The 27,549-nt window shown below is 40.5% G+C and overlaps 1 protein-coding gene across 8 annotated transcripts in view; it reads right to left on the reverse strand.

The window, feature by feature from the left end:
- The window catches only part of rbms3 (RNA binding motif, single stranded interacting protein), a 345,032-nt gene that overhangs the window by 19,195 nt on the left and 298,288 nt on the right, over positions 1 to 27,549 (reverse strand). For all 8 annotated transcript variants that reach the window (XM_061822004.1, XM_061821911.1, XM_061822083.1 and 5 more), the window contains 2 exons: positions 23,681 to 23,777; positions 19,380 to 19,430 (listed from right to left, as the gene is read on the reverse strand). In XM_061822004.1, coding sequence (XP_061677988.1) covers positions 19,380 to 19,430; positions 23,681 to 23,777 — 148 coding nt within the window. The remainder of the gene's footprint in view (positions 1 to 19,379; positions 19,431 to 23,680; positions 23,778 to 27,549) is intronic.

Here is a 27,549-nt window from a genome sequence, read left to right on the forward strand (position 1 = left end):
TCAACACACCCGCCCACCTGCACCGAGCCTGCAACATTTAGCTTCGTGATATCCTTCGTAAACACCATCTTCTTCAGGGAATGTTTTTTGAATGCTATGCACCACACAAGATGGAATATGCACTGTATATCAGGGGTGCTCAATCCGTCGGTCGCGATCGACTGATCGATTGTGTGACGGCGTGCCCAAAAAAAAGACGTTAGACTATCACCCACCTCGTCGCTTGATTCACGTATGGCCAATACGTCGAGTGCTTGCACATAAAGGCACATTCCAAGCTGGCCTATTATTTATGGCAGTCGTGGCGATACGCGCGTGCATCTCCTACTCCCACTCCCCACGCCGCCGGTCGATCGCGAGAGGCTGGCTGCTTGAATAGTAGATCATGGGGTAAAAAAGTCTGGCCACCCCTGCTGTATATTGCTTACATGGCATTAAAAGAAACACTGAACCCTCATCTACTAACTTTTAATGTGTGCTCCCATTCCTATTATTTTTGACAAAGTCTTCCTTTAATATCCAATAACTTTCTTTTAAGTGCTGTACAAGCTCCCCAAAGGGTTGTATACCACTGTTGTTTTTTCTCCCTGCTTTTGATTATTCTGCCTCACAACAAAATAATATGGTTGTAAAGTATGCTGACAACAGGGCTATCATTGGTTCAATGATGAAGCTTTACAGATCTGAGGTGCGAAATGTAGTTGAGTGGAGTGTGGCCAACAATATAAGATTAAATCCACCACAATGAAAGTGCTAGTCATGGATTGGAGCTGTGGGAATATTCAAAAACAGAAAAAGCAAAAAGGATCATATAAAAATCTCAACACGAAGTTAACAAATTTCCAGAAAATCAAGAATCAAAGAAACACCAAAAACCCCATAAAAAAAAAAAAGAAACAGACAAGAAACTACGCACCTTACAACAACAACAATGACCCGACAAAGAGCAAAAGAAACCAGGGAACTAAATACAAGCAAACTAAAAAAAAACCAATGAGGGACACCTGGACAAAACACGAGTCACCGGAGGCAACTGATGGGTTGAGACAAGGGTGAGGGATGACGAGAACAGGTGTGGAAACGAAAACCAAAAACACAAAACTTGAATGTGTGACACGGAAAAAACATGACAAAACACATATGTGGTGCTTCCACAAATGGTTAATAAACTGTCGATAGTTACAGAAAGAAGAAACAAAATTGTGATCTTGAATCTAAGATTAGCACAATTGGCAAGTAAAATGAGGTAATTTTCTTTGTACTTTTACAGTAGCATGGTTCACTGTATTTTGTCCTTATCTTGGAACTGGTATTTGTACTTAGTTTTTACGTTGTTTGACGACTGCGCGAGATGTCTGATGGTACTAATCTGCAGATAATTTGAAGCACCTGTCTCTGAAGTGTCTTGTGCATATTGTTTACCTGAATGAACTCAAACCCACTATTCAAAACAAAGAAATAGAAATAAAAATGAAAATTTAGATTTTTGTAGGTGGAAAGATCTTAATGAAGTACAAAAGGATCTTAATGTTTGAATGGGGAGAGAAACGTGAGAGGAAGAAGGGAAGAAGTAAAAGTTGAGAAACAAGATGGTGTGGCCAGAAAAGCAATGGACTGAAGATAAGAATATAGGAAAAAGTCTGGGGTGTGATGCAGTATTAGGGTAATCCTGCCAAGGATGAAGGAAAGGTACAATGCCAATAATTACTAATAGAACATGGGGATTGGCACTATTTTCACAATCAATATACTTTTTTATCTTTGCACCATCAAAAGGGTGAATATGTGCGGCTGATGCACAAACAACACGAGCTGGTGTGGCTCATTGATCGCTAAGAAGCTTTTCCCTCTGTCTTTCTGTCAACTTGGTCGCAATGCTCGACATGTTCTCCCTAATGGATGGAGGAGAACGCTGGAAGCTTTCACAGTGCCAAAGAACACGGGGGAAATGTGTTGCTCTTTCTTTCCCCGTCATGAGAGAACCTCATCCCAGATGCTGATGGTCCATGAGGAACATAAACCCTTCAAGGCATTTTCCACAGCTCAGCTTGTGTCTCTTCTCACTTCTGTGTCTGTGTGTGTATGTGTGAGACAAAAAGATGTGCAGGGGGTTTAACAAAATAAAGGATTTTCTGTGTGTGTGTGCACATGTTTACACCCTGCCGGTGACTGTTTGGGCCTACTGCGGAACATACTGTGCAGAAAACCTGTCAGAATGATACTGTACATTCTTATGGTACAGGGGGTCCTTGGTTTCATTTCTACATTGGTGAAATAGTCTATTGCAGTCCATCAGCAACTTGGGCTTGAGTAGTACTGATGTCATAGTAATAAAATATATATTCATATGAAAAACATTTCTCAGCAAAAAAACTGTATAAAGACAAACACCAAGTATAACTATGCTTGCTCCTCGTGCTACATGAAGATTTTTACACCACTGTGTAAACAAAGCCAGTAGTTGACGATGTAACTTTATATAATTAAACAACGTGTCACCAAAAAACATTTGATGTGAAAACAAACAATTTGCACCTACACAGTTAACTTGCCGTGACCTTTGTCTGTAAGGCATGGCAATTAATGTTCCAGAACTCGTACTTGAGTATTTAGTTAGCTGCGTGCATAACACTCGTGCCGTAAGTTGGGCACCGATGGCAGGCGGGCTTCCAGGGATTTGGGGCCCCTATGAAAACAATATTACTTTGGGCCCCCACCAATTCAATGCGACAAATAGAAAATATTTTTTTTTTACAGGACATTTGTCAAATAAATACATTTGTTTTCATTTGTATGGAAGGATATAAATTCGGGGCATGGTGAGGCAGCTGGAAAGCATTGGCCTCACAGTTCTGAGGACCCGGGTTCAATTCCGACCATCCCATGTGAGGAGTGTGCATGTTCTCCCCATGCCTGCGTGGGTTTTCTCCGGGCACTTCGGTTACCTCCCACATCTCGAAACCATGTAACATTAATTGGACACTCTAAATTGCCCCGAGGTGTGATTGTGAGTGCGGCTGTTTGTCTCAATGTCCCCTGCGATTGGCTGGCGAACAGTTCAGGGTGTACACCGCCTCATGCCCGTTGACAGCTGGGATAGGCCCCAGTACTCCCGCAACCCTTGTGAGGATAAGTGGCTAAGAAAATGGATGGATGGTTGGATATAAAAGGTATTCCTGTGCATAATTCTTGCTCGGCTATTTTATAGTTGATATTTTATATATCAGTAAAACAAATAACACTCTCTTCCTGTCCCTTCTTGATTTGCTTTGTAGAACGCAAACAGAATGATGGAGGGAGAGGAAGAGAACGTGAGAGTGAAAAGGAAGCAAAGGCGAGTGTGAGGGAGGGAGGAAGGAAGTAGCACCTGTAACCGATTCAGCTGCTGACAATGCCCTTCATAATGGAAATGGGAGGGCAACGGAAGGGCTTAATTCACAGACGTGTCAGGGAGAGTTAAGCCGATTTGTGATTTCGATTTTCCGTGTTTGTGAGAGGCAGTGTCTGAGTGAGAGAGAGAGAGAGAGAGAGAGAGAGAGAGAGAGAGAGAGGAGAGAGAGAGAGAGAGAGAGAGAGACAAAGAGAAGTGGCATGTTAGTGTCTGTGTGTGTATGGGTAGAGCAGGGGGGCTATATGGATTTATGTCCTTCCATAGACAGACCATAAAAGAAAATTAAAGACTCACATGAATGCATGTCAGGGCACATTTTGTTGTCTCTCCTTTGTGTGCATTCATACAGTACAAGTATGCGAATTTGTACGGGGTGCTCGTGATCAAGATAATTGATAATTTAAGGCCCTCGGCTGTTACCGGCATTGATATACACTCAACCAGACAATGTACAGCAAATAAGAAATGTGACAACCAGTAGTGTTTTTTTTTCTTTTTAATAATGGCCACCAATTACAAGTGAAAAACGTCTTCAAGGACTGACGGATTGCTGATCAGTATTAGATGGCTGGCACACTCAGTCACCACACTCTCAATAGACCAGATAAACGTCACATACACGGAAGGTGTTTTGCCTGACTGATTCATGATGAGTCCAGTATCTCCTCCTTGTGAAAACCACTAATGTTACCAGTCACGTATATTTTTTGTACTCACTCTGCAATACTGCAGATGTGTGCAGAAGTCTCAGGGCACCATTAAATTGCTCTAATGAGCAGATGTAACTGTCCATTCATTTTTCTATAGTGCTTATCCTGTTCAAGATTGTGGGGAGCTGAAGCATATTGCAGATTTCAGGCGAAAGACACACAACACCCCGAACTGGTCACCAGTCAATCGCAAGGCATAGATGGAGACATTCAACCATTCAGACTGTCACTGAGTGGAAACCAAACTCACGCTGCCCACAGCAAAGTTGTGCAAATGTATCACTACAACCTTTGGACTGGTAAACTAATTTATTTCTCTGTTCTTTTATTTTGTTTGCATTCCGTGCATTACACCAACACATCATTAGCCACCATGTTTAGTGATGACAAAAAAAAAAAAAAGTTATACAAAAGTAAGACTGCATAGGATGTGGGTGGGGGTGTTATGCGCAATTTACTAAGATTGTGATCTTTTTGTAAGATCCCAAATAGTGAGTGTTAAATTTCACGGACACTAATTCGGAGAGGTTACGGGTAGTTGGTAGCAGGTGTAAAAATGAAAAATTATGGAATTTAACTGGAATTTACAAGGCTTTTGGCATTTAGGCAGCACTCATGGAATATTTTGGAAAGCTCAGCAACTGCAAAACAAAGTTTGAAGTGATACAATGATGTTAGTGGAAGACAACCATACATATTACTGACTTATAATAAAATATATCTTTTTGTATTATTTTAAGATTAATATCATGGCCAGAACTATAAAAGAAAGAAGCTATAATTATTCTTAGGGCACTGAATCGATCAAAACTGGACTGTTCTGTTTGTTTCATATCCGAGCAAGCTTCACAAATTCATGCAACAACTTAGTGAGGACGCACGAGCCAGAACAGTCCAGTTGCAAATGATTCGATGCCCTGAGAAAAGTAGACAAATTGCTCGTCAAATTGCGAACAATGCTGCCCGAAGAGGTCTGTGAAAAGGGAATCACATCTGCAACCAAAGCCCAGTTACCTCAGCATAAAAAAATCTAAAGCAAGATATGCAAGAGAGCTTCAGAAATTTTAACTGAAATAAAAAAACATCTCCAATATAGAATTGATCACATGGAGTTAAAAAACTGGGCATCCAACTCATGGGGAAGGGTGAAATCGGTGTGGGTAAAAAACCAGTCAGGCAGATAACTTACCCAATTAGAGGTTTGTTATGTGGAATTACCTAATAACAGAGCAGTGTGGGGAGTTCAAAGTGTTCACATGTTTTCTACAGCTTTGTACTATTAGTACTGTAAAAACCACGCATGTCAAACATTCTTCATTATTTTGGGAAATAACTATAAATACAACCGTCTCTAAAATGAAAGAACAGAGGACTGAAGGAAAATATCTCATGTTCTCCATGGGGATGCTATCCTATTTTATCACGCTCTAAAATGCCGGAGGTGAGCATTCGGACGTCCAATAATTTTGATCTCTCAGCTCCGTTGCTGCAGGTGTACACATCCAACATGATGCCTTGGGCATATCTCCTCTATCATCGCTTCAAATGTTCACTGGCATCTCGCTGAGTGCTAGAGGTGATCATTTCCTCATCCTGAGTTCAATTGCCCAAGGCAAGCATTCACACAGTAATAATACCAGAACTGACCTGGAGAGGAGAAAAAATATGGCTGGTACACTGTTAGAAAACAATTTATTCTGATTGAGTGCATGCCTATAAACACTTTTTGGGGGATTGTATATCTTCATACCCAGAGCATCAGCGTAAAACATGCATAAGCAGTACTTTTGAAATCCAATGACAAGGTTCTGCATTTCTCCACAGGCACCATGATCTACTTACTTTTACAGCGTACATGAATGGACTAGAGCTGAAAAAGACAACTCTTTTCACCACATAAGGAAGGAATGAAGTGTAGTCAAATCCTCACAAACGTCAAACATCACCACAGCAAGTCATAGTCAAACAATGTGTCATTTGTTGTCTACATGAAGCGGGCCCCGGACTTCACTCAAAACATTCCTCTCAATTTGACAGTTCCTTCTTCAATGGGAAGATTTGCGGCTTGCCGGCTGATGTCAGTGTGTGTATGTCAATGTCTGCTGTGTGTGTAACGGCAGCACGCACACCCCTACAAATGGCACATCAGACGCACTCAAAACATACTTGTACTTCATTATTTCCCCCATCTCAGTCACATCTGCTCACATAATAGGAAGGGTTCTTTTGAGCAGGAAAGTCTGGTACCTCAGCTGAACATCTGCTAATGATTGATTTGCAAATATTTTGCAAGACAGAATGCCAAAAGTACAAGGTTGCCTACCTGAAAGGTTCATATTCACCAAACCAGCACACATGCCACATAATAAAAGACAATTACCTACGGTGAGTCATCAATGTCCACAATGCAGGTGTGGCCGGTTCATATGCAATTGTGTCCATGAGTTGTATGTGTGCATGTGTGCGTGCGTAAATTTACATCCTTTGTTGTGTGTTTTCACGCTGTGTAAAAAGTCGCACATACCCTTTTTTGTCTGCAGACTGTGGGCAGAGAATCCACCCTCAGGCATATTTCTATTCATGTAAGTCCCGAAAAAAGAGCCAGCATGTGTGGCTTTTCACTCTAATCCGCAGCATCAATCCCCCCTTGGAGCAAATAGAGCACCATGACTGTTCTACGACTACCGACGTAGACGGAGACACACTGAACCTATTTCCAAATACCTAGACTGACAGGGTAGAGAAATAGTGGGTTTACAATCCACTCGCTCAGGACTGCTTAGTAGGTGCGCTGAAGAAATATATGAAAGGCTAAACTGTCTATTGATAATGATAGCAAGTAGATCATTTATGTGCGAGCAAAATAGCAAGTACAAAACCAATGTGTGTATGTATATATATATATATATTTTTTTTTTTTTTCAAATCACAAATTTGACCATTTTTAAAATTATTAATTAATAAACAAAATGTTCCTCAGTATATGTTTTGGAGTGTATGGAGCTGATAAACCCTCTGACAAATATGTCCTAAAAGACAGTAGTCCAGACTCGATAATAATATAATTATATTGAGACTTCTGCACATCTGGAGGTCTTTTACGGTACGATACAAATACAATTTGTTTATTCTAAGAATTTTTTTCCCCTGACCTACAAAATGAACAATTATTATTTTATAACACCAAAAAATCGTTTGCTTAGTCTGAACTTGTTGAACAAAAGATAATACAGACTGTACACAATTAAGCGCAAGGGAAGAGAAATGGTTTCTAAATAAAAAAAAATGTTATAGAAAATAGCTCTTTGCTCTTCTTTTTAAATGATTACCAATTCTAGAAATGTGTTTTGTTGTTTTTTTTTTTTTTTACTTTATTGGTGTTTGAAAAGAGGAAAAATGATGGACAATCAAACAGAAATGATAGGAAGATGGCAAATATTTCTTTTTCCCGTGTCAGTACAACACAGCTTGTTTGAGAATAAATGATGACTCCCAAGCAAATAATTTTTTTCCATCATCTATGTTAGCCGTGTACACAATATTTTCAAGATTTACCTTTAACAGTAGTTACGCGTGCAGGTATTACCAATAAGAATGTTAGATTTTGATTTGAAGTAAAGTATATTTTTGTCACATTTATTGAGTGGAGTGTAAATGTTCATGTGGCATATGTGGTAGACACATACCCAAGAATATAAATCTAATACTATTATATTGCAGTTTGACAAAATTCAGAACAACTTGCTCACAGACCAATTTTCAGAATATCACAGCTATCTGATTGTTTGATTTCACACTAGATGGGTGAGCTGGCACTCCAGAGTACCAACTATTTGTATACAACCAATTAAAAAGTAAGAAATATGTAGCCTGTACATTTGACAAAGTTTTAATGATAAGAGAAACAAGAGTATGGGATAAATACGAATGTGACAGATGCATTGTTCCTCATGGGAACACGCTTTATGACAAAATTGAAAAGATTTTTGTAGTTGAGATTTTTTGAGCTAATATCAATTAATTACAGTTTTTGTGATAATGTGCAACAAATAGACTTTTTATAAATGTTTTGTACTTTTCTTACCTGTGCCTTTGCCTGTTATGGTGTAGCTCACAACGGGTGGTTCACATGAGTTTTCTTTTGGGCTGTGACTTTTAAGAGGAGGCAGGTGGCTCCTGCATTGGGCGCTGTCGCTGGTTGGGGATGGGGGGTGGGGTGTTGGCTGGGTGGGTGTGGGTCAGTGATCCATGCCCTTCCCTTTGGGACTGGTTGGGGTACTTCGGTTAGGCAAGGGGAGTGCCCTGGGTTCTGGAGAGTGGGTGACGCCATCCCCTCTAACAGAGTCCCCTGCATGATGGGCTCACTAGCTGGGAGCCTCTTCTTGGGGGTGGAGGGGTGTGACACCACTCCCACCCTTCCTCAATCTCCCGGCTCAGCAACTCTGTACACCAATTGACTAACATGTATGTGATATGTTCATTTACAAAGATGGTCCAGAGACAAGCTTTAATTGGGACAGTTCTACGCAGTGGTCATCAAATCAGTACTGTGTACCGCCATCACAGTATGACTGCAACAGACAATCAAAATTGCTGAAAGCATTGTCAGCACAACCCTACCCACTCTTGAGGAAATGTACGCTACCCAGACTAAGACAAGTGCAGGCAAAATCCTCTTGGATCCTCCACATCCTAGTCACCAGCTCTTCCCATACCTTCCCTCGGGTAGGCGCCACCGAAGAATGCAAACCAAAACTAGCAGGCATTCCAACAGCTTCTCTCCCCCGAAACAGCTAACTTAGAATTCAACTACAACATGCTGCCATTTTTTTCTTTTGAGTTTGTTGTCACATTCTGCTGGACCAATACTATACATTACTGTGGTAGTCTCAACATGCAGCACCGTCTGCACATCTGTTGTTGACCAATACTAGCTACTTGAGTAGCATGTACAACACGTGCAGATTGACTGAGGATTATCTGCAACACTTGCACCATCGACATTGTCCCAGATTATTGCATGACTATGACTGATTTAAACTGCATGCCTTCTTTGAAGTCTCCCCTTGCACAATGGTTATTTATTAGGCAGTCTAACGCCTCTGAATAACAGATGATCTTCCATCCTTTACATAATGGTCCAAAAAACAGTTCCATCCTTGCCAGATTAATAGCAACACTTATTGCTCTGAGACCGTTAACCGGAATGTCTTTGTGCATCAATTGACTGACTGTTGTCGTCATGGATGTCCTACTTGAGCAGCTCCAACTATCAGAGACAAATTCCTTGTATGTTTCTGACATACTTGGCAAATAAAGGTGATGCGATTCTGATTCTGAAGTATTTTTTCTTGAACCGCTTGTGTGGCTGTGCATCTGTAGGTAGAATGGGTCATCCAGTGAAATAAGAGTTCCCAGGTTGGAATCCCTGCTGCGACTGTCCATATGTTGAAGTGTCCTTGGGCAAGACATTGAACCCTGACCCCCAGTGGGGCTTGCATAGTAGCAGCTTCCCATTGGTTGTATAAATGTGTGCGTGAATATGTGAATATGAGACTTTGTAAAGCACTTTCGACACTGTGATAAATAATACATAGATAAGTGCAGTCCATTTACTGCTAATAATAACACAGGTTATATAAGATATCATCTCACAGGTTCTTATAGTTGTTTCGACGCTCTAAAAAGCATCACACCACACCAATCATCAGCTGTGTTCATTTCTCACACCATGTCCTATCGTGATATTTCCATCCTCCTTCATCTTGTCCGATTGGTTAATTATTGCATGTCCTCACCTTGTGTCGCCCCCCCCAAAATAAGAACATGATTTGACTGTTGAAACATTACTTCTGGCCAAATACCTAGACCAGGGGTCACCAACCTTTTTGAGGCTGAGGGCACCGTGTTGGTGACCCCCGGTCTAGACTACGTATTGTTCTGCTGTGGTTCGCAACCCTATTCCCCTTGTCCGTTCTGTCTCTCGGTCTGACCCATAAAACCCTTTACTGTTCGGTTGCAGTCTCAATAAACATCTGAATAGAAAATTAAAAAAATAATTAAGAAAAGCAGATGGAGTAATTCAAACTCCCCTGCCTGACAGCAAAACTGTTCCAGCAGAAATGGCGTAAAAACCCAACATCCTGCAAGGCCATACAGCTGAACAGGACAGGTTGAAACAAATAATAATAAAGACAAAATTTCTATTAGCAGCTAATCATCTATTTTATAAGTGATTTGGGGAATTTGAAATGTGACTGTTTGTGACATTCTTACATTGACTTTTTCTTATGTTGTATGTATGCTATATTTTCAGCAGACAGATGGAGACAAACTAGATTTGTTGGAATAATGTTTTACTTTTTGGAATTATGATTCTCTAACATATGTACAAAATACCAGTAGTGCACTCTCTGACACAGACTTGAACACAAGGGAATGAATCTTGCTGCCTTGTAAGTCAAATTGATTGAGATTTGAAGGATTTTAAGCGCACCTGCCAACATTAGATGAGTCTATAAGGAAAAAATGATTAATGATGGTGAAATCAAGCCACAGCTCGGATCTGATAATCATGCAATGTGGGCCACACCATAGAAGGATTTGACCTGCCAGCCACAGATGTTTGACGACTGTGAAGGTATTTGTCCTCAAAATGAAAGATTTATTTGTCTGTCCATCACTGGCAATACCACAACGGATGCAGGTAGAATTTGAATTTGCCGTTTTATCTCTAGCTCAACATTGTCAATTGTAATGTAATATACTGCTGGCTATGAGTCCAATTATGGTGACATATTATAGTTGTAACCAATAGCTTAACTGTGAGAGTTTGTGTTCTAATACATTCCATTAATCTAAACAAAGTACTCATGGTAATGAGGTAATTATCAAAGCCCTCTTACTGAGGAGAACATGCTATTTGGATGCATGCATTATAGTGTGTGTGTGTGTTGCGTTTGAGGATCGAGGTGCTAGATGAAGCATGTAACACTATTTGTCATGTCTTGGCAGGAGGTCTATTCCTCTGCGTGCTCAGACTGTCTTATGTGTGAGTCCTTCTTGAACTTCCATATACAGTAGAAACAAAAGGCAGAATCACACATAGGAAGCCATTAAAGCTAATCCTGTCCATCGACGCATATTGAAAGAGATTGTTAGCCTGGGCCACGACCGTTCCAGAATGAAACTTTTTAGAGGACGGCTCATATTTGTATGGCAAAGTTTGAAGCCAGATGACTTTCCTGATGCTACCCTTATTCATCCGGGCTTGGGAATGACCTATATTTTGCACTGGGTTACCCACCCCATAGTTCTCAATTAAACCGCAAATCTGTCTAGCATAGGTGTCAAACTCTGGCCCACCACATCGTTTAATGCGGGAATGTCAACATTTTTTGTTGTGGGCCACATTGTAGTTAGGATTTCCCTCAGAGGGCCGTTATGACTGAAACAATAGAAATGTTTAATCGTGCAACAGTATTTCCAAAAAGTTGATACTGTCTTCAAAGGATTGTGTTGACGTTTTACATTGGAAAAAGGATAACATAAAGGAAAATTTAGCAAGATGATTTTGGTCTACTTATGTCAGTCATCAGCTCTAAATATTCCATTTATTATCCAAGGTAGTTGGCACTTGATTCACCGGCACAAACAAAAGGCAAGCTTTTATCTCCACTCTCTTGTGAGTTTGCGCTCATCTACCGTAGGTGTTTTCTTAAAGTGCACATACAGTATTTTTTGGAAGATATTTTTGGAAGCCACTGATGAGGCACAATTAAAATGGTTTCATTTGTTAACTACAAAGTACACAGTTTTAAAAGTCAAAGTAGGGGAACAGGAAAAATTAAGTGGACATGCAATGTTAATACAAGACAACAATGATAATCCGATTTTTTTGAATGTAGGAGGGCAACAGCTGCACATGAAATAGCAATAGTGATGACAAAGAAGCAGAGTACACAGAGAACGAGGAGCGGGAGGAGGGAAACAGCAATGCAAGCAACACCAGGACAACTGTCTCAAATTCTGCCTCAACAGTCAAATCCATGAAATCGACAATTTTCCTCCCTCTATATCCGGGTGCGTTTTATGATGTCAAGCACCGAGATGGGTATCTCACTGTGCACTGATTCACCCCATCTGATGAGGGCAGATAGTTACGGTCCAATTCTAAGAGGCCCCAGCAAGCATCTATCTGGCGCTGAGAACTGGCTGGGGTGCAACAGAGAGGAATTCAATACTTCACCTGCGGCATGTAAGGGCTGATGCACTCCAACAAATCCACATTCTTAGCACAAACACTTCTTAGTGTGGGGGAAGAAAAAAAAAAAGGGGTCTGGCTAAGTCATGGGGAAAGACAGCAATGCTGTGCTTGGTTGGCGCTGCAGCTATGCCATGCTTTTTGCAAGCGTGAGAATTTGAGTGTGTGTGACTGCTGATCTGTAGGTAAGTTAGATTTAGCCCTATGGATGTGTATTTTTTTGTGCCCGCTATTTGTCTTTTTTTTGGCCGCTGGCCTCTTTGCCTATCAGCTCTGCTGACTTGCACTGACAAATAACAAAGCATTAAAGGCAAGCAGTCATGCTACTTTGACATCAAGTTGGAAAACAGAAATGTTAGAACAGGGGAGATAAGTACAATATCCCAAAACTTGCACATTTGGAATTCAAGGTTTTCTGGGAAAATTGAAGAAGCTCATTTTTTTTTATAAGGAATCAAACTGATGATAACAGACACATCCACCTCGGGCAAAACAGGGAAGCATGTGGTTGGCAAGGGTAAAAAGAGGAAAATAACTATCCATTTACTATACAGCTTATCCTCATTTGGCTGAGAATTGAGGTAAACCCAGAACAGGTCGCCTTCCAATCACGGAGCACATATCAAGAAACAACCATTTACACTCAAAATTACAGGGATAGAAATAGTTTTGTCTTCAATTAGAAGGAAAAAAACATCTTTATGGAAAGTGGGAGGAAGGTGAGGCACAAATCATAGGATGCCCTGAGCAGATATTTGAGCCCATAACCTCTCGACACACCAGCACACATGCTAACCACTAAACCAACGTACTGCATTATGAGGAATACAAGCAAAATCTTAAATCTTACCATCCTCTGAAATTGACCAAGCAGACACTTGTGTAAATAAAATGAAGCCAGATGCATAATGGCTTATGGCTAGTTGACTAGCATGAAAATGACCTGAGAAGCTTGTCAACAAACAATTTTACTGTGCTGGAAAGGCAAATTTGATCTTGTTATTCACAACCAAAAGTTGAATATCAATTGCTTGAACAGTACATACTGACAAAACAACAGCATATCGCAAAATGTGGTGTCAAGATCCTTGTAAACAACGAACGACAAGGATACTTCTGGGTGTCAGACTTTCGCTGACCTGAACTGAAACAATGACAAAAGCTTGTTGCGTTTAGGGTTCTGCAGCCAGATGCACCACAAAAGGCTTGTATTATTGAACATTTTTTTTAATTTTCTTGAAAAAAATAACCTAGCCTGAACCTAAAATGAAGGAACGTCGTCAATGGCTTGCAGAACAGATGTGATGATGTACCACTTTTATAGGGACAGAGTGTTAACCAAAGCTCTATCGCTGGGTTAGTGGAAGATATTTTCAACTGGTATGTATAAAATACCCTTTCTGTCCCTTGTCCATTACGTGTCCATCAGACATCTTTGAGAGTGGGCGAATATTTTTTTTCTTTCAGTTTATTAGCTGGCCATCAAGCCTGGTCCAAAATGACCTGTTGTCCTAGATGTGCACTCTTGAGGGCTGCTTCCCCTCCAATCATTTTATAAGGAGTGACCTTGTAAAAATACATGTCAGTTTAAAACAAACATCTTGAACGAAAAAATTGACCAGAATTTTCAAACAGTGAAATAATTTTATTTAAGGGTTCTGAACATCGGAGCAGGGTGAAATAGAGGTGAGCATGTCTGCCTCATTGTCAGAAGGTTGTAATTTGAATCTCCGCTGGAATGTCTTCGTGTGGAATTTGCATACTATTCCTGTGCTTTTTCTCAAAGCACTCCTGCCGCCTTCCACATCCAGAAACATGCTTCTGAGGTTAAGTTATGACTCGTGTGCCCAGCTTTGAATGCGCGTGTGAATGTTTATTTGTGTATTTGTACCCTGTCCAGTCCACATTTATGCAATGGCTTAGGCTCCAGTTACCCAGTTAGAGTGATAATGGAAGGATGGTTGTGAGCCTTTTACTTAAAAAAAACACATGAACAAATACTGTTTACCCTTGTACAGTCCTGTTGAAATGGCCCCCACTTTTTCCACATTCAGCAGCCTCCAGACAGCCGTGGCACTATTGCATCGTGCTTCAACGGTTGACTGCACAAAACGTACAAGAGACCCCCAGATTGAGGCACAATCTCTGCATCTGAAATGCTTTGAGTAGCCCTGTGCGCTCTTGAAGCTAGAATGCTTGGCTAATTTGCTTTGATTAAATGAGATGCTGGCAAGCTTTCTGTGCAAGGGGCCTTTCGCAGTGCAAGGGCTGGGAGTAGACTTACTGTAAGCCTGGGCCATAAAGGGAGACAGCTTGGTAGCGATCATGCACCGATGGTTTGCTGTTGCCAGGGTTAGTGCCTAGCAGCCGTTAGGTGTTGGCTGAGTCATAGAAGCACAATAGGGGAGTGGCCATGGGGACAGATATGGACACATGTCTGTTTTCCTCCTGGCACTAAACTGTGAACATGCAGCATGCAATGTGTGAACAACTTCAAGAGGTCTCATGACATATTGTTGGAAGATGGACAACAGACAGTCGACCAGGCTGGATGGGAATAACTGGCATGCCATGAACCTCGCGTATGGTCATGCATAAACACAATGAAAACATAACCTATAATGAATGCAGCACTTTATATATACCTATATACATATATACAAGAATATACAATTTAGATTTGTTCAGTACTTTAATATTGGTCATTATAGCGATGCTACCCCAGATGTTTGACACCAACACTAGACGTTTTACATACACCATGCTTTGTACACTATGTATCTTAGAATATTATTGTGATGGCTAAAGTGATCTGTAAGGTTTGTCCTTGACTCAAATTATCATTTGGGTTACATAAATGATAATGCAATGTTCAAAACAACCACTTTTCTGCAACGATAGCTTTCGGCTGACCTCAATATCTGGCGCAAAAGTGATGTTGGAAGCAAGCAGGCTGAGACACAGAGGAGGAGGCAGAGCGAGTGACTGAGTTAAGACAAAGAAGTCAGGAGTTCACGTCGACTGAAGGCAGGGAGAGAGAGTGGATTGGAGGGCAGCGGCTGCTGGGAGTGTGTCGGCCTGTTTGGTGACCTGCTGTGTCCAGATTACATGTTCACTGTCCCACAGCAGGAGTGGGAGTGAGAAGGATAGGTCTGAGTGGTAAATGACCACAGCAGGCAGCATCATGTAACTGCTTGAAAGCACTCATGGAGGTAGAGCTGGACCAGCAACTCATTTTCTCTACCTGTTTGCTAACACTACATTCTCCTGACACATTTAATCATGCAGCTTGCAAAATAAAATTTTACTTAAATAGAGTAATTTTTAAAATGATTACTTTAAAAAAAAATAAAGGACGTGAATTGACCAACAAATCTACAAACCCAATTCCAATGAAGTTGGAACGTTTTGTTGAAAACAGAATACATCAATTTTCAAATCATGTTCAACCTATATTTAATTGAATACACTACAAAGATGAGATATTTAATTTTGAAACTGATAAACTTTGTTTTTCAAAAATTATAATTAACTTCGAATTTTATGGCTGCATCACGATCCCAAAAAGTTGGACCAGGGTCATGTTTACCACTGTGTTAAGTCACCTTTTCGTTTAACAATATTCATTAAATGTTTGGGAACTAAGGACACAAATTGTTGAAGCTTTGTAGGTGGAATTCTTTCCCATTCTTGCTTGATGTACAGCTTCAGCGGTTCAACAGTCCGGAGTCTACATTGTTGCATTTTATGCTTCATAATGTGCCACCCATTTTCATGTCATTTAGGAGACAGGTTTGGACTGCAGGCTGGCCAGTGCTTTTCTTTTACTATGAAACCACGCAGTTGTAACACGTGAAGAATATGGTTTTGCATTGTTTTACTGATAAAGCAGGGACATCCATGAAAAGACGTTGTTTGGATGGCACCATATCTTTCTCCATAACCTTTCAGTGATAATGGTGCCTTCAGAGATGTGTAAGTTACCCATGCCACTGGCACTGAGACAGCCCCAGATCTTGACTTTTTAACTTTGTGTCCATAACAGTCTGAATGGGTCTTTTCCTCTTTCGCCCGGAGAACACGATGTCCACAATTTCCCAAAATAATTTTAAATGTGGACTTGTCTGACTGCAGAACACTTTTCCACTTTGTATCAGTCCATCTTCAACGAGCTCAGCTCTGTTAAGTGGCTTTTGCTTTGTATAATAGAGTTGTAAGTTGGATTTATGAATGTAGCACCAAACTATATATAGTGACATTGAGTGATGAGCATTCCTCAACTTTCTCTCACCTTTGTTCACCTGTCCCAGCTTGTTAGTAATGTGTTGCAGCCATAAAATTCTACGTTAATGATAATTTGCTAAAAACAATGAAGTTGATCAGTTTGAACATTAAATATCCTGTCTTTGCAGTGTATACAATTAAATATAGGTTGAACACAATTTGCAAATCATTTTATTCTGATTATATTTAAACAACGTCCAAGTTACACTGGAATTGGGTTTGATTATATCGTACAACAGTGCATTATTATGACATTTTAAAGGAACAGAAATGTACAGTACACTGCAAAATCATCTGTGTTTAGTCGTGATGATAAAACACCTCCCATGCATGATGTAACTTTCAACAGTAAAGGTCTATTTGTCTAAGACACAATTTGGTTTTATGTTTTTGCCACGATTGATGCTGTGATACCTCACTAAAAGGTGGGTAGTTTTCCAATTTGGTTTTAGTTGCATTACCCAGTGATTAACCACTCTGTTGAAAACATTTCATTTTCATAATAGTTAATAACGATAAAATGCCATGCCACACAGATGTGAGCAGTTATAAAAAAAAAAAAAAAAAACTGTGGTCATACTCCTCAGTATTAGTGTTGTGATTCATAGGATTGCTAAACCTTAGAAACAAAAATGTCATACAAAATAATTTTGAATTTGTAAAGTCAACAGCAGACTGCTACTTTTTTTAATGCACCACTTCCAACAAACTGTCCAATTGCACAAACCTAAGAGCACATATATCATGAATGCTGAGTCTTGGTAGTTTGAGAATCTACTGCACCCACTGGTAACTTGTTTGGCATGTAGCAAAAAAATATATATTCAGAAAACGTGGATTAATTTGGTTAATCCGGTTAGGTTGGTGGAAAGGACGTGACTCTACAGGAACAGGAGGAACTAACTGAATTGAGACAAGATGGTAGTTTAAAGCTAAGCTTTGATGAAATATCTTTGGACAGTTTTTGGTTGGTTACTGCCAAGAAGTACCCCATTCTGCCAAACAAAGCTATTTTGACATTGCTCCCATTTTCCACAACATATCTCTGTGAGGTGGGTGGGCTTTTCAAGCGAGAGAAACTGAGACCTATTAAGGAAGAGCTTTGTGTATGTCTTTCATCGAGTCCTATCAGAATATCAGCTCTATGTTCATCCAAACAGGCTAATGTGTCAAATTAAGTGAGTAAAATACGATTATTAAACGTATTTTGTTTGATTTTTATTCACTACACTTTGGTGAGAAATACTGAATGTTTTTCTGCTGGTGGGGTGCCGTGGGATTTTTTTTTAATGAAAAAAAGTGTGCCTCGGGTCAAAAAAGGTTGAAAAATACTGTACTAGATAAGAAACGTGGAACTGCATCAGTCAAAATGTGCCTTAAGTGTGCGCTTTCATTAAAAGGCTTGCTAACTGTACCGCACATACACAGACGAGCAGCTGCAGTGCAGAGTGACGAATTGATCGCCATCACCAAATGCTTCTGGAACACTGCTTTGACAAAAGACTACACAGTTTATGAAGGGAGGTCCTTCAATGGGCTGCATGGCATTCATGATCACACTGGAAAAAGATTATCACCACAAAGGCGAATGCAAATGTGAATGTTTGCATCAGTACTTAAAACTATGTAACGCGAAGATGGTTCAATCAGGAAGAAGTTGAGTACCGGACAGCCCCTCCAAGGAGCACTTCCTTCAATACTGCTCCACATTGTGCTATAGCAGCCTTTAACTAAGACATCGATTATGGTAATATTTTTCTATGATAGAGTTAAGAGGATATTAAGGAATCAAATGTGCTGCTATTACTGATTTCGACTCTTACTGAATGAATGAACTGAGGGGAAAGGAGAACAAAGTGCACTAGATGTGCTTTAGGGGACACAAAAAGCCCCAAGCAAAGCCTTTGGCAAAAGGATTTAAAACCTTTATGGAGCTAAACAAGAACACTTACGCTGCTAGGATAAATTAAATGGCTGAAACTAAAAATACCTGACCACTGATGTCTTATTTTCTTCACCATTACTAAGGTTATTGTAGGACATCTTTTTTAATTTAGAGACCAAAAGCCATACAATGATTCTACATAGTTATTATTATTTTTTTACTAAAATAAGAACTGTAAAAAAGCAAATAATTTATTTATGACAATCTTGAACCAAACAGAAAAAAAAAAATCAAGCAGTTGATTTTGTCCACGAAAAATTTCAACATGGTTTATTTGATGTTGACACGGTTGGCCTCACAGTTCTGAGCACTGGGGCTCAAATCCCGGCCCCACATGTGTGGAGTTTCCATGTCCTCCCCATGCCTGCGCGGATTTTTTCCAGGCTCTCCAGTTTCCTTCCACATCTCAAAAACACTAATTAACTTAAGACTCTAAATTTCTCCTCGGTGTGATTGTGAGTGCGACTGTTGTCTGTCTCAATGTGCCCTGCGATTGGCTGGCAACCAGTCCAGGGTGTACCCTGCCTCCTGCCCGGTGACAGCTGGGATAGGCTCCAGCACTTCCGCGACATTCGTCAGGATAAGCGTCTCAGAAAATGGATGAAAGGATTTATGATTAGCTCTGTTTCTGGACCAGATTGATCAAGTGACAAACAAAATCAGCAATAAATAATATGATTTCCTAGCATAAATTTAGCATTTTACAAAAGTAAGGGCACCTGTGTGACTATTAGGCCCTGGTGGTAGGGACACCTACTGAATGAAGACGAATGGTTGAGTACTTACTGTAGGTTGCATAACATACTGTTGATGAGGCATCCATGATGTACTCTGGACCTAAAGAAAAGAACATACAGTTTATTATGTATATGGTTTCAATATGACATCCCACCAGAACATTTTGGAGAGTGGTATTCAAACAGTGATGAAATAAGCTCGATTTAAACTTCAATAAAGTTTAAATAACTCACAAAAAGTACCTCAGGTATTAAGAAAATGCACTTGATTATTCTGAACAATATGAGGAGCACAGACTCCATTAATTAGAGCCTTTCTCTAATAAAGTTTCTTTCGGCTTGTCCCTTTCGGGGTCGCCACAGCGTGTCATCTCAGATGAACGCACATATGTTTGGCACAATTTTTACGCCGGATGCCCTTCCTGACGCAACCCTTCTCAGGGAGTGGAGGCCCCAGTGGGATACTAACCCACAACCCCTGGTTTATCAAACCAGTGCTCTAACCACTGAGCTACAGGGCCTCAGGAACCTTTCTCTAATATGATAATGGAATTAATTCCAAATTAGGTCATGGTGGAAGTCATCTCAGAGGAAGTGAACAGATAGGAAACGCGCAGATGAAAGCCATTAGGCCGAGATGAACACATTTTTCAACTTTAGGATGGAAAATAGAATTTTTCTTCTTTTGTAGCTCAATATTCAAAGGTATGCCAAGCAACATAACATGCACTGTCACAAATATTATACATGGGCTCTGACAGTTGCGAGGAAGAGAGGAGCAAAGTGATTTTTTTTAGATGTGCTGGAGAGAATTAGACAGCTTGGAGCAGGCAAACACACAGGCTGGCCACTGATCCTGCTAAAATGATTTGATTAAACAAAGACAAACATAGAATAATCTCCGCTAAGAGCAATAAATCCTCTGAGTCAACCCAAACTCGTGATTTGGACTTGCATCTAAACAAGCATGATGCTCAACAAAATTAAGCCAAATCTATTTGTTTAGACAGGCAATGTTTGCTCTCTCCAGCTCAATCACAGGCATACAGAGTACATCTGAAAATCAAAATGTTTGGGTAGTTATGGCAATAGCGCTTCGCATAAACAGAGATATAATAATATAAAAATGGTACAAATGTCACCAATATACATTCCCTTACAAATACCCATAGTCAGACAGTAAAATAAAAAAATGTGAAAAAGTCAGTGAATTGAGCACAAAAATATGGTATATGCTGCAGGTGACTTGTGACCATTCCAGGGTCTTGCCCACCTCTCGCCCAAAATCACGTGGACTCACCCGTGGCCCTAATTAGGAAAAACACGATAGCAAATGAGTGGTATGACAGTAACACAAAATTTATGTATTCTGACTAGTGATCTACTGAGTACAACATAAATGCTTTTAGTTAGTGAGCCATCTATTGAGGGTCTTCTGCCGATTTCTATCACAAAAATACCAGGGCAGCAGGGTGAAGCAGTGCGTAGCAGTGACGGCAATAATGTGTTACAAAGTAACCCCGTACAACTCCAAAATGCCGCCATTTTGAGTGACAAGCAAAGTAACGCGTGACTTTTCAGGGGGAAGTAATCAGAATACTGAAAACCCGAAATAGTTACTTTGGAGTCGTCGTTGCTCAAATGGCAACAAACGGGAGAAAGCAATTGGGAGGTCAGTTTTTTAATAAACAGGGGAGAACATGCAAACTCCACATAGGCGGGTCTGGGAATTGAACCCTGGTCCTCAGAACTGTGAGACCAACGCTATCAGAGATATAATAAGAATGTTGTCTGTTTACATTTACATACTTACTACACTCACGCAGACTCATTTTATGTCACAGATGGACATAGGGCCTGGTACTGAAACAGTGGATGGGAACCAATGCTCTAAAGTTATCGGGTGGCAACCAATCCAACATATATCCTGCCTCTTGTCTGAAGTCAGTTGGGGTAGGCTCCAGGTCACCTGCGACTCGCAAGTAAGCCTACATGGCACAGAAAATGGACGACTAGAAAAAATAACAAGTCACGCAGGCACCTCCATGCATTCTTCCATTTACAAGTCACACTCCATCTGGAAATGTGTACGCCAAGAGCCGAGTTATTTCCCCATGTTCTACATTCCCATATTCAACATATTCAAGGTCAGTGCAAAGCGGATTATGAATGAAAATACTTTTCATTTAGCCTGTTGAGCAATAGCTCCTTACCGTGACTTAAATAAAACATCTGTAAGCTGTTGGCATATGTGTCACAGGTGGGGCAATAACAGTCTTTTGCTTGCAGTGCAGGGAATACACAACACATTGAGAATTCATAGAATCCAAGACAGCAGGAATTCTGTGTTTATACTACAGGAACACAGCACATGCTATAAAACAATTCCCCAAATGTCTGCATTTTCACGTTTTCCAACAATCATGCGAATTAACCACACCCCGCAATCTTTCTTTAATCTTGAACATAAATTAAGTTGTGATATTGACCAGAATATTGAAACATTCTGGACTAATTTCCAAGGTCAATATTGAGAATTTCTGTCTGTGGTGGCCAGGAAAGAGAGCATTGAACAAATATCGAGCCATCTGACATGTTTTAGACATAAGTTGGGTCATGACTTTCTAAAACTGAAGGAGAATGGAACAGTTCTAATTCCCAATAGCTTGACACCGGGCATTAAAAGTGTTGTACAAATAAAGTTGGACCGATTAAGTGTAAGCGCAAATAACAGGTCTGGCTTTGTAATAAAGGGTTCGATATGATTTACAATTAGTCAGATATGCGTAATTTGGCCTCATGTTATCATGTCACCATGTGAGTTGCCAGTCTTTAGTCCAAACAACAATAATACATGTCCATGTATGGACCACAAACTATTGCATTTGATGTTTTTGTTTTATTCATTTTTTATATAAATGACATCAATGCCATACAATATGACATTCTGAAGTCTTGTTTTGAAATCACTGACGGTGTAGTGGTACACACGCCTGACTTTGGTCCGGGCAGCGTGGGATCGATTCCTGCTCCATGATGGTATCGATATCTGGCCTGCGACTGACTGGCGACCAGTTCAGGGTGTAGTCTGACTTTCACCTGAAGCTTGCTGGGATAGGCTCAGACTTTCCCGCAACCCTTGTGAGGATAAGCGGCTTGAAAAATGACATGACAAGTCGTTTTCGGTTTTAGAGAGGTTCTGTCAATAGATGGACTAATCGGCCGGTCGATAGATGAGGCCCCTGGTCATTCAGAGGAAGATTTCACTTTGTGTGGTGCACATGACAGCTTGAAATGTCTTTGTCATTTCTTTCCGTCTTGTTTTTTCACAAGATAAAGGACTCACCTTCTTGCCGTGACTGGCTGAAGGGCAAAATTACTAGCGAGGTGGCTGCGCTGCCGCAAGGATTAATATTCCTCAAAAGCCTGGCCATTGTTTTTGATAAATCAATTTGAGAAGCCTTCCGACGACGGATTACAGACGCGCCCTGGCCCACTTCTATCCCCTCCCTCCTCCCCGCCCTTCCATCGCAGACCCTTGACGGGTTTTAATTAACTGAGCTGCAAATACGGGCGCAGCAACCTTCAGCAACACGATCCCGCCGACTTCTACCACTTAAGCCGATGCCATCACCACCACCACCCCTAACCTGACTCTTTTTCTCTCCATCTGTCGCTCCTGTTCTTCCACCTCCCCTTCCTCCCCTTCTCTGTTTCTCTATCCTTTCTGTGTTTCTGTGCATACCAAGCAGCACTAATGTTAACTGATGGTGTCTTGAGCAGGAGGACACGGTGGCAACGCTGCTTGATGTTTAGATTTTGCAAAGGCTGTTGCATGAAATGTGGACTGACAGAAAACTGTTAACACTCCTGGCGTCTCACACAAGCAATTTTCACAATCCTGTTTTGTTCAGTTTCATTACCCACACGGATCACAGCTCGGGGGAATATAAAGAAGATATATAATAAATACAAAAATAAAATACATGGAAGTGGTAGTAATCGTACTGCATTACAAAATGAATAAAACCTTGACAGCATTATCTTAGAGATGCCAGAAGAGGTCACGAAACTGAATGGGAGGAGAGTTTGTGTTTCCACGGCACTTGATAGGTGATTTTCTTCTCTTTCGCTTCTTTTTTGTTGCGTCTCTTCAGATGCCTGTTGTGCGTTCCGCCAATGAAAGAGATGTCATTGTGCACAGCTGGAGCAGGCAAGGATACAATCAGAGAACGCATGCTGTTTTGCAGGCTGTCCCCTCTCCCTTTCCATCTCCATTGACAAATAAAGCTCTACATTTTGAAATATACACTGCAACCATTTCTTATAATTCAATGTCTTACAGCGCACCTGATATGTAGAAACAGGGGAAGCAGCTATGAAGGGCGTAATGGAGGTCTGTGCGATCATGCGGTTGGTGGCGATGCTGTAAGGCGAGGAGTAGAACCTGAGAAGGGTAAAAAGAGGGATCTTAAGAAGAGTGCGTCAGAAAGAACAACATGATAGTATGGAAATATTTCCTTTACAAATGTAACTAAGACTAGGAAACAGCAAAATGTGTTTTTGTAGTTCATTTCTTTCAAGAAACAGGAGTGATTGTAGAAAGCAATTACACCGAATGCAGTACACATGACTAACATGGCAGCTGCTCTCCTGCTTATATTAACGTAGAGCCCCTTTGAAATCACAACATACAATTATAGAAAGTGACTTGGAGGACGATGTTTAAAAAATAACCTTCGGTAATGAAGCAAATGTCTAGTGAAAATTTCATTATTTGATTGCCTGAAGCAGCTCGTTCTGTAAACTTGCCTTGATGAATAAATTTTTTTTAATAAAATACAAACAATAATATAAAAATGTTCTATATGTTATGTACAAAAACATAATTAAGGTATTATCAAGTGTTCTTTAAGAAGGAGTATTCATTCTGATAGCTTTTTTAAATGTTGTTCAAACGATTAAAATGTACCCCACCCCCTTTTTTTTTGGAGTGTATCTTTCATTATTATCTGAGGAACATGCCTCTTCTGTGTTTTTGTGGTCAGGCCAAAGTCATGTCCCATGTAAAAATATTGCCCAAGTGGCATTTATAGCAAGTTACAAACCTTTTTTGGGTTGCTGTCAATTACTCGCAGTTTCACTATTTGTGGCAGGACTTTGACCCTATCTGTTACGAACAGTGGGGGTTCACTGTACTCTACAATGAATTTTCAACCAGAGCATCAAATGTATTCTGCTGATGTGTAATATCAGATTTTCTCACTCATCCATCGATTTTATCTATCACTTCTCATTATTGCTGGTTGTGAGTGAGGTGGAGCCTATCTCAGCTCACTTTGGGGAAGAGATGGAGTAACACTATAGGACTTGTGTCCAGCTAATCATAGAAGGGCATATTAATGTATTTATTATCAACATTTGTATTATATCCAATGGAAAAAAAAACGTTTTGGAATCTGGTGATACAGTGAAGAAAATAAGTATTTGAACACCCTGCTCTATTGCAAGTTCTCCCACTTAGAAATCATGGAGGGGTCCATGTATTATCCTAAATCAGACGCACCTGTGTGAGGTCGTTAGCTGCATAAAGATACCTGTCCACCCCATAAAATCAGTAAGACTCAAACTTGTAACATGGCCAAGACAAAAGAGGTGTCCAAAGACACCGGAGACAAATTTGTACAATTCCATACAGCTTTAAAGGGCTACGCAGAAATTGCCAAGAAGCTTGGTGAAATGAGGTCCACTGTTGGAGCAATCATTAGAAAATGGAAAACGGTAAACATGATGGTCAATCTCAATCAGAGTGGAGCCCCATGCAAGATATCACCTTGTGGGGTCTCAGTGATCCTTAGAAAGGTGAGGAATCAGCCCAGGACTATTCGACAGGACTTGGTCAATGACCTGAAAAGAGCTAGGACCACCGTTTCCAAGGTGACTGTTGGTAATGCACTAAGACGTCATGGTTTGAAATCATGCATGGCACGGAAGGTTCCCCTGCTTAAACCAGTAAGTCTTAAGTTTGCCAATGACCATTTGGATGATACAGAGGAGTCATGGGACAACGTTTTGGGGTCAGATGAGACCAAAATTGAACTTTTTGGTCATAATTCCACTAACCATGTTTGGAGGAAGACAAATGATGAGTTCCATCCCAAGAACACCATCTCTACTGTGAAGCATGGTGGTCATCGCATCATGCTTTGTGGGTGTTTTTCTGCACATGGGACAGGACGACTGCGCTGCATTAAGGAGAGGATGACTGCGGCCATGTATTGTGAGATTCTGGGGAAGAACATCTTTCCCTCAGTCAGAGCATTGAAGATGGGTCGTGCCTGGGTCTTTCAACATGACAATGTCCCGAAGCACACAGCCAGGAAAACCAAGGAGTGGCTCCGTAAGAAGCATATCAAGGGTCTGGCGTTGCCTAGCCAGTCTCTAGAATTAAACCCAATAGAAAATCTTTGGAAGGAGCTGAAACTCCGTGTTTCTCAGCAACAGCCCAGAAACCTGTCTGATCTAGAGAAGATCTGTTTGGAGGATTGGGCCAAAATCCCTCCTGGAGTGTGTAATTGCAAAAAAGGGCTACTGTACCAAATTTTAACATTGATTTTCCCAGGTGTTGAAATACTTATTTCCAGCTGTATCACACAAATAAATCGTGGATATAAAAATCATGTATTGTGATTTCTGTATTTTTCTTTTTAGATTATTTCTCTCACAGTGGACATGCACCTATGATGAAAATTTCAGACCCCTCCTTGATTTCTAAGAGGGAGAACTTGCAATAGAGCAGGGTGTTCAAATACTTGTTTTCTTCACTCTATATGATTGCTGCAAAACTTTAAAGGTTTTGTTGTATGGGTTACTTTTTTGCATTGTTTTGATTCTGAATATAGTATTTATGTAACAGACACAGCGGACACTAATTTAATCTGCACAAGATATACAAACTATGTACGGATTTATTATACAATGACACTCTGAAATGAACCCAAGTTTCTCATGAAATGGGAGGTAATAAAAGCAAAGGTCCCATGAATGTCTTATGGTCCAAAATGATGCATTTGTCAAGGTATCTAATACATGCACAACATCTATAATTTGCATAAAAATGGCAGATCAACGAGTAAAAAAGTCGATTATAAGGCTTTAACTAGATTGTAAAACTGATTTTAACTGGATTCTAAACATGATTATAACACAGTAGTGTTAGGTGGACACAGAGATATTCACACAGTGTACGCGGATTAAATCCTGCTCCCTGGATTTAGCAAATACATATTAGATGTTGCACATTGCACAGTTTCTTGAAGTGCCTTATGGCGGTTGCCTCAGAAAAACTGCATTTTCTCACATCAAATAGAGCTTTGTCATTGTATAAAGAGACCACCCCACCGCCACTCAGGCCTACACAGCACCATGCTGGCGTCTTGGATTAAGAAGCAAGTTTGTGTGCTGAGCTTGGAGAAAAGTCCATGCATTTAAAGGAGGCAATGTTTTACTTTAACTTTGGAGAAGTGATGTGGTCTGCTACGCTACTTTATCTCATTCCCAAGAGTCTGCGGTTTTGTGATTCTGCAGTTCAATATTCTCAGGTCACCTGATTTGAAGACTATACCATACAGTGAATAAAATAAGTATTTGAAAACCCTGCTATATTGGAATTTCTCCCACTTACAAATCATGGAGGGGTCTGAAATTTTCATCGTAAGTGCATGTTCACTGTGAGAGAGATAATCTAAAAAGAAAATACAGAAATCATGTGATGCAGCTGCAAATAAGTATTTGAACACCTGAGAAAACCAATGTTAATATTTGGTACAGTAGCCTTTCTTTGCAATTACAGAGGTCAAAAGTTTTCTGTAGTTGTTTGCCAGGTTTGCACACATTGCAGGAGGGATTGTGGCCCACTCCTCCACACAGATCTTCTCTAGATCAGACAGGTTTCTGGGCTGTGGCTGAGAAACACGGAGTTTCGGCTCTTTTCAGGTCATTGACCAAGTCCTGTCGTGTAGTCCTGGGCTGATTCCTCACCTTTCTAAGGATCATTGAGACCCCACGAGGTGATATCTTGCTGGTGTCTTTGGACAGCTCTTTGGTCTTGGCCATGTTACACGATTGAGTCTTACTGATTGTTTGGGGTGGACAGGTGTCTTTATGCAGCTAACGACCTCACACAGGTGCGTCTGATTCAGGATAATACATGGAGTGCA

The sequence above is a fragment of the Syngnathoides biaculeatus genome, chromosome 1, assembly GCF_019802595.1.
Source record: "Syngnathoides biaculeatus isolate LvHL_M chromosome 1, ASM1980259v1, whole genome shotgun sequence".
Taxonomy (NCBI): domain Eukaryota; kingdom Metazoa; phylum Chordata; class Actinopteri; order Syngnathiformes; family Syngnathidae; genus Syngnathoides; species Syngnathoides biaculeatus.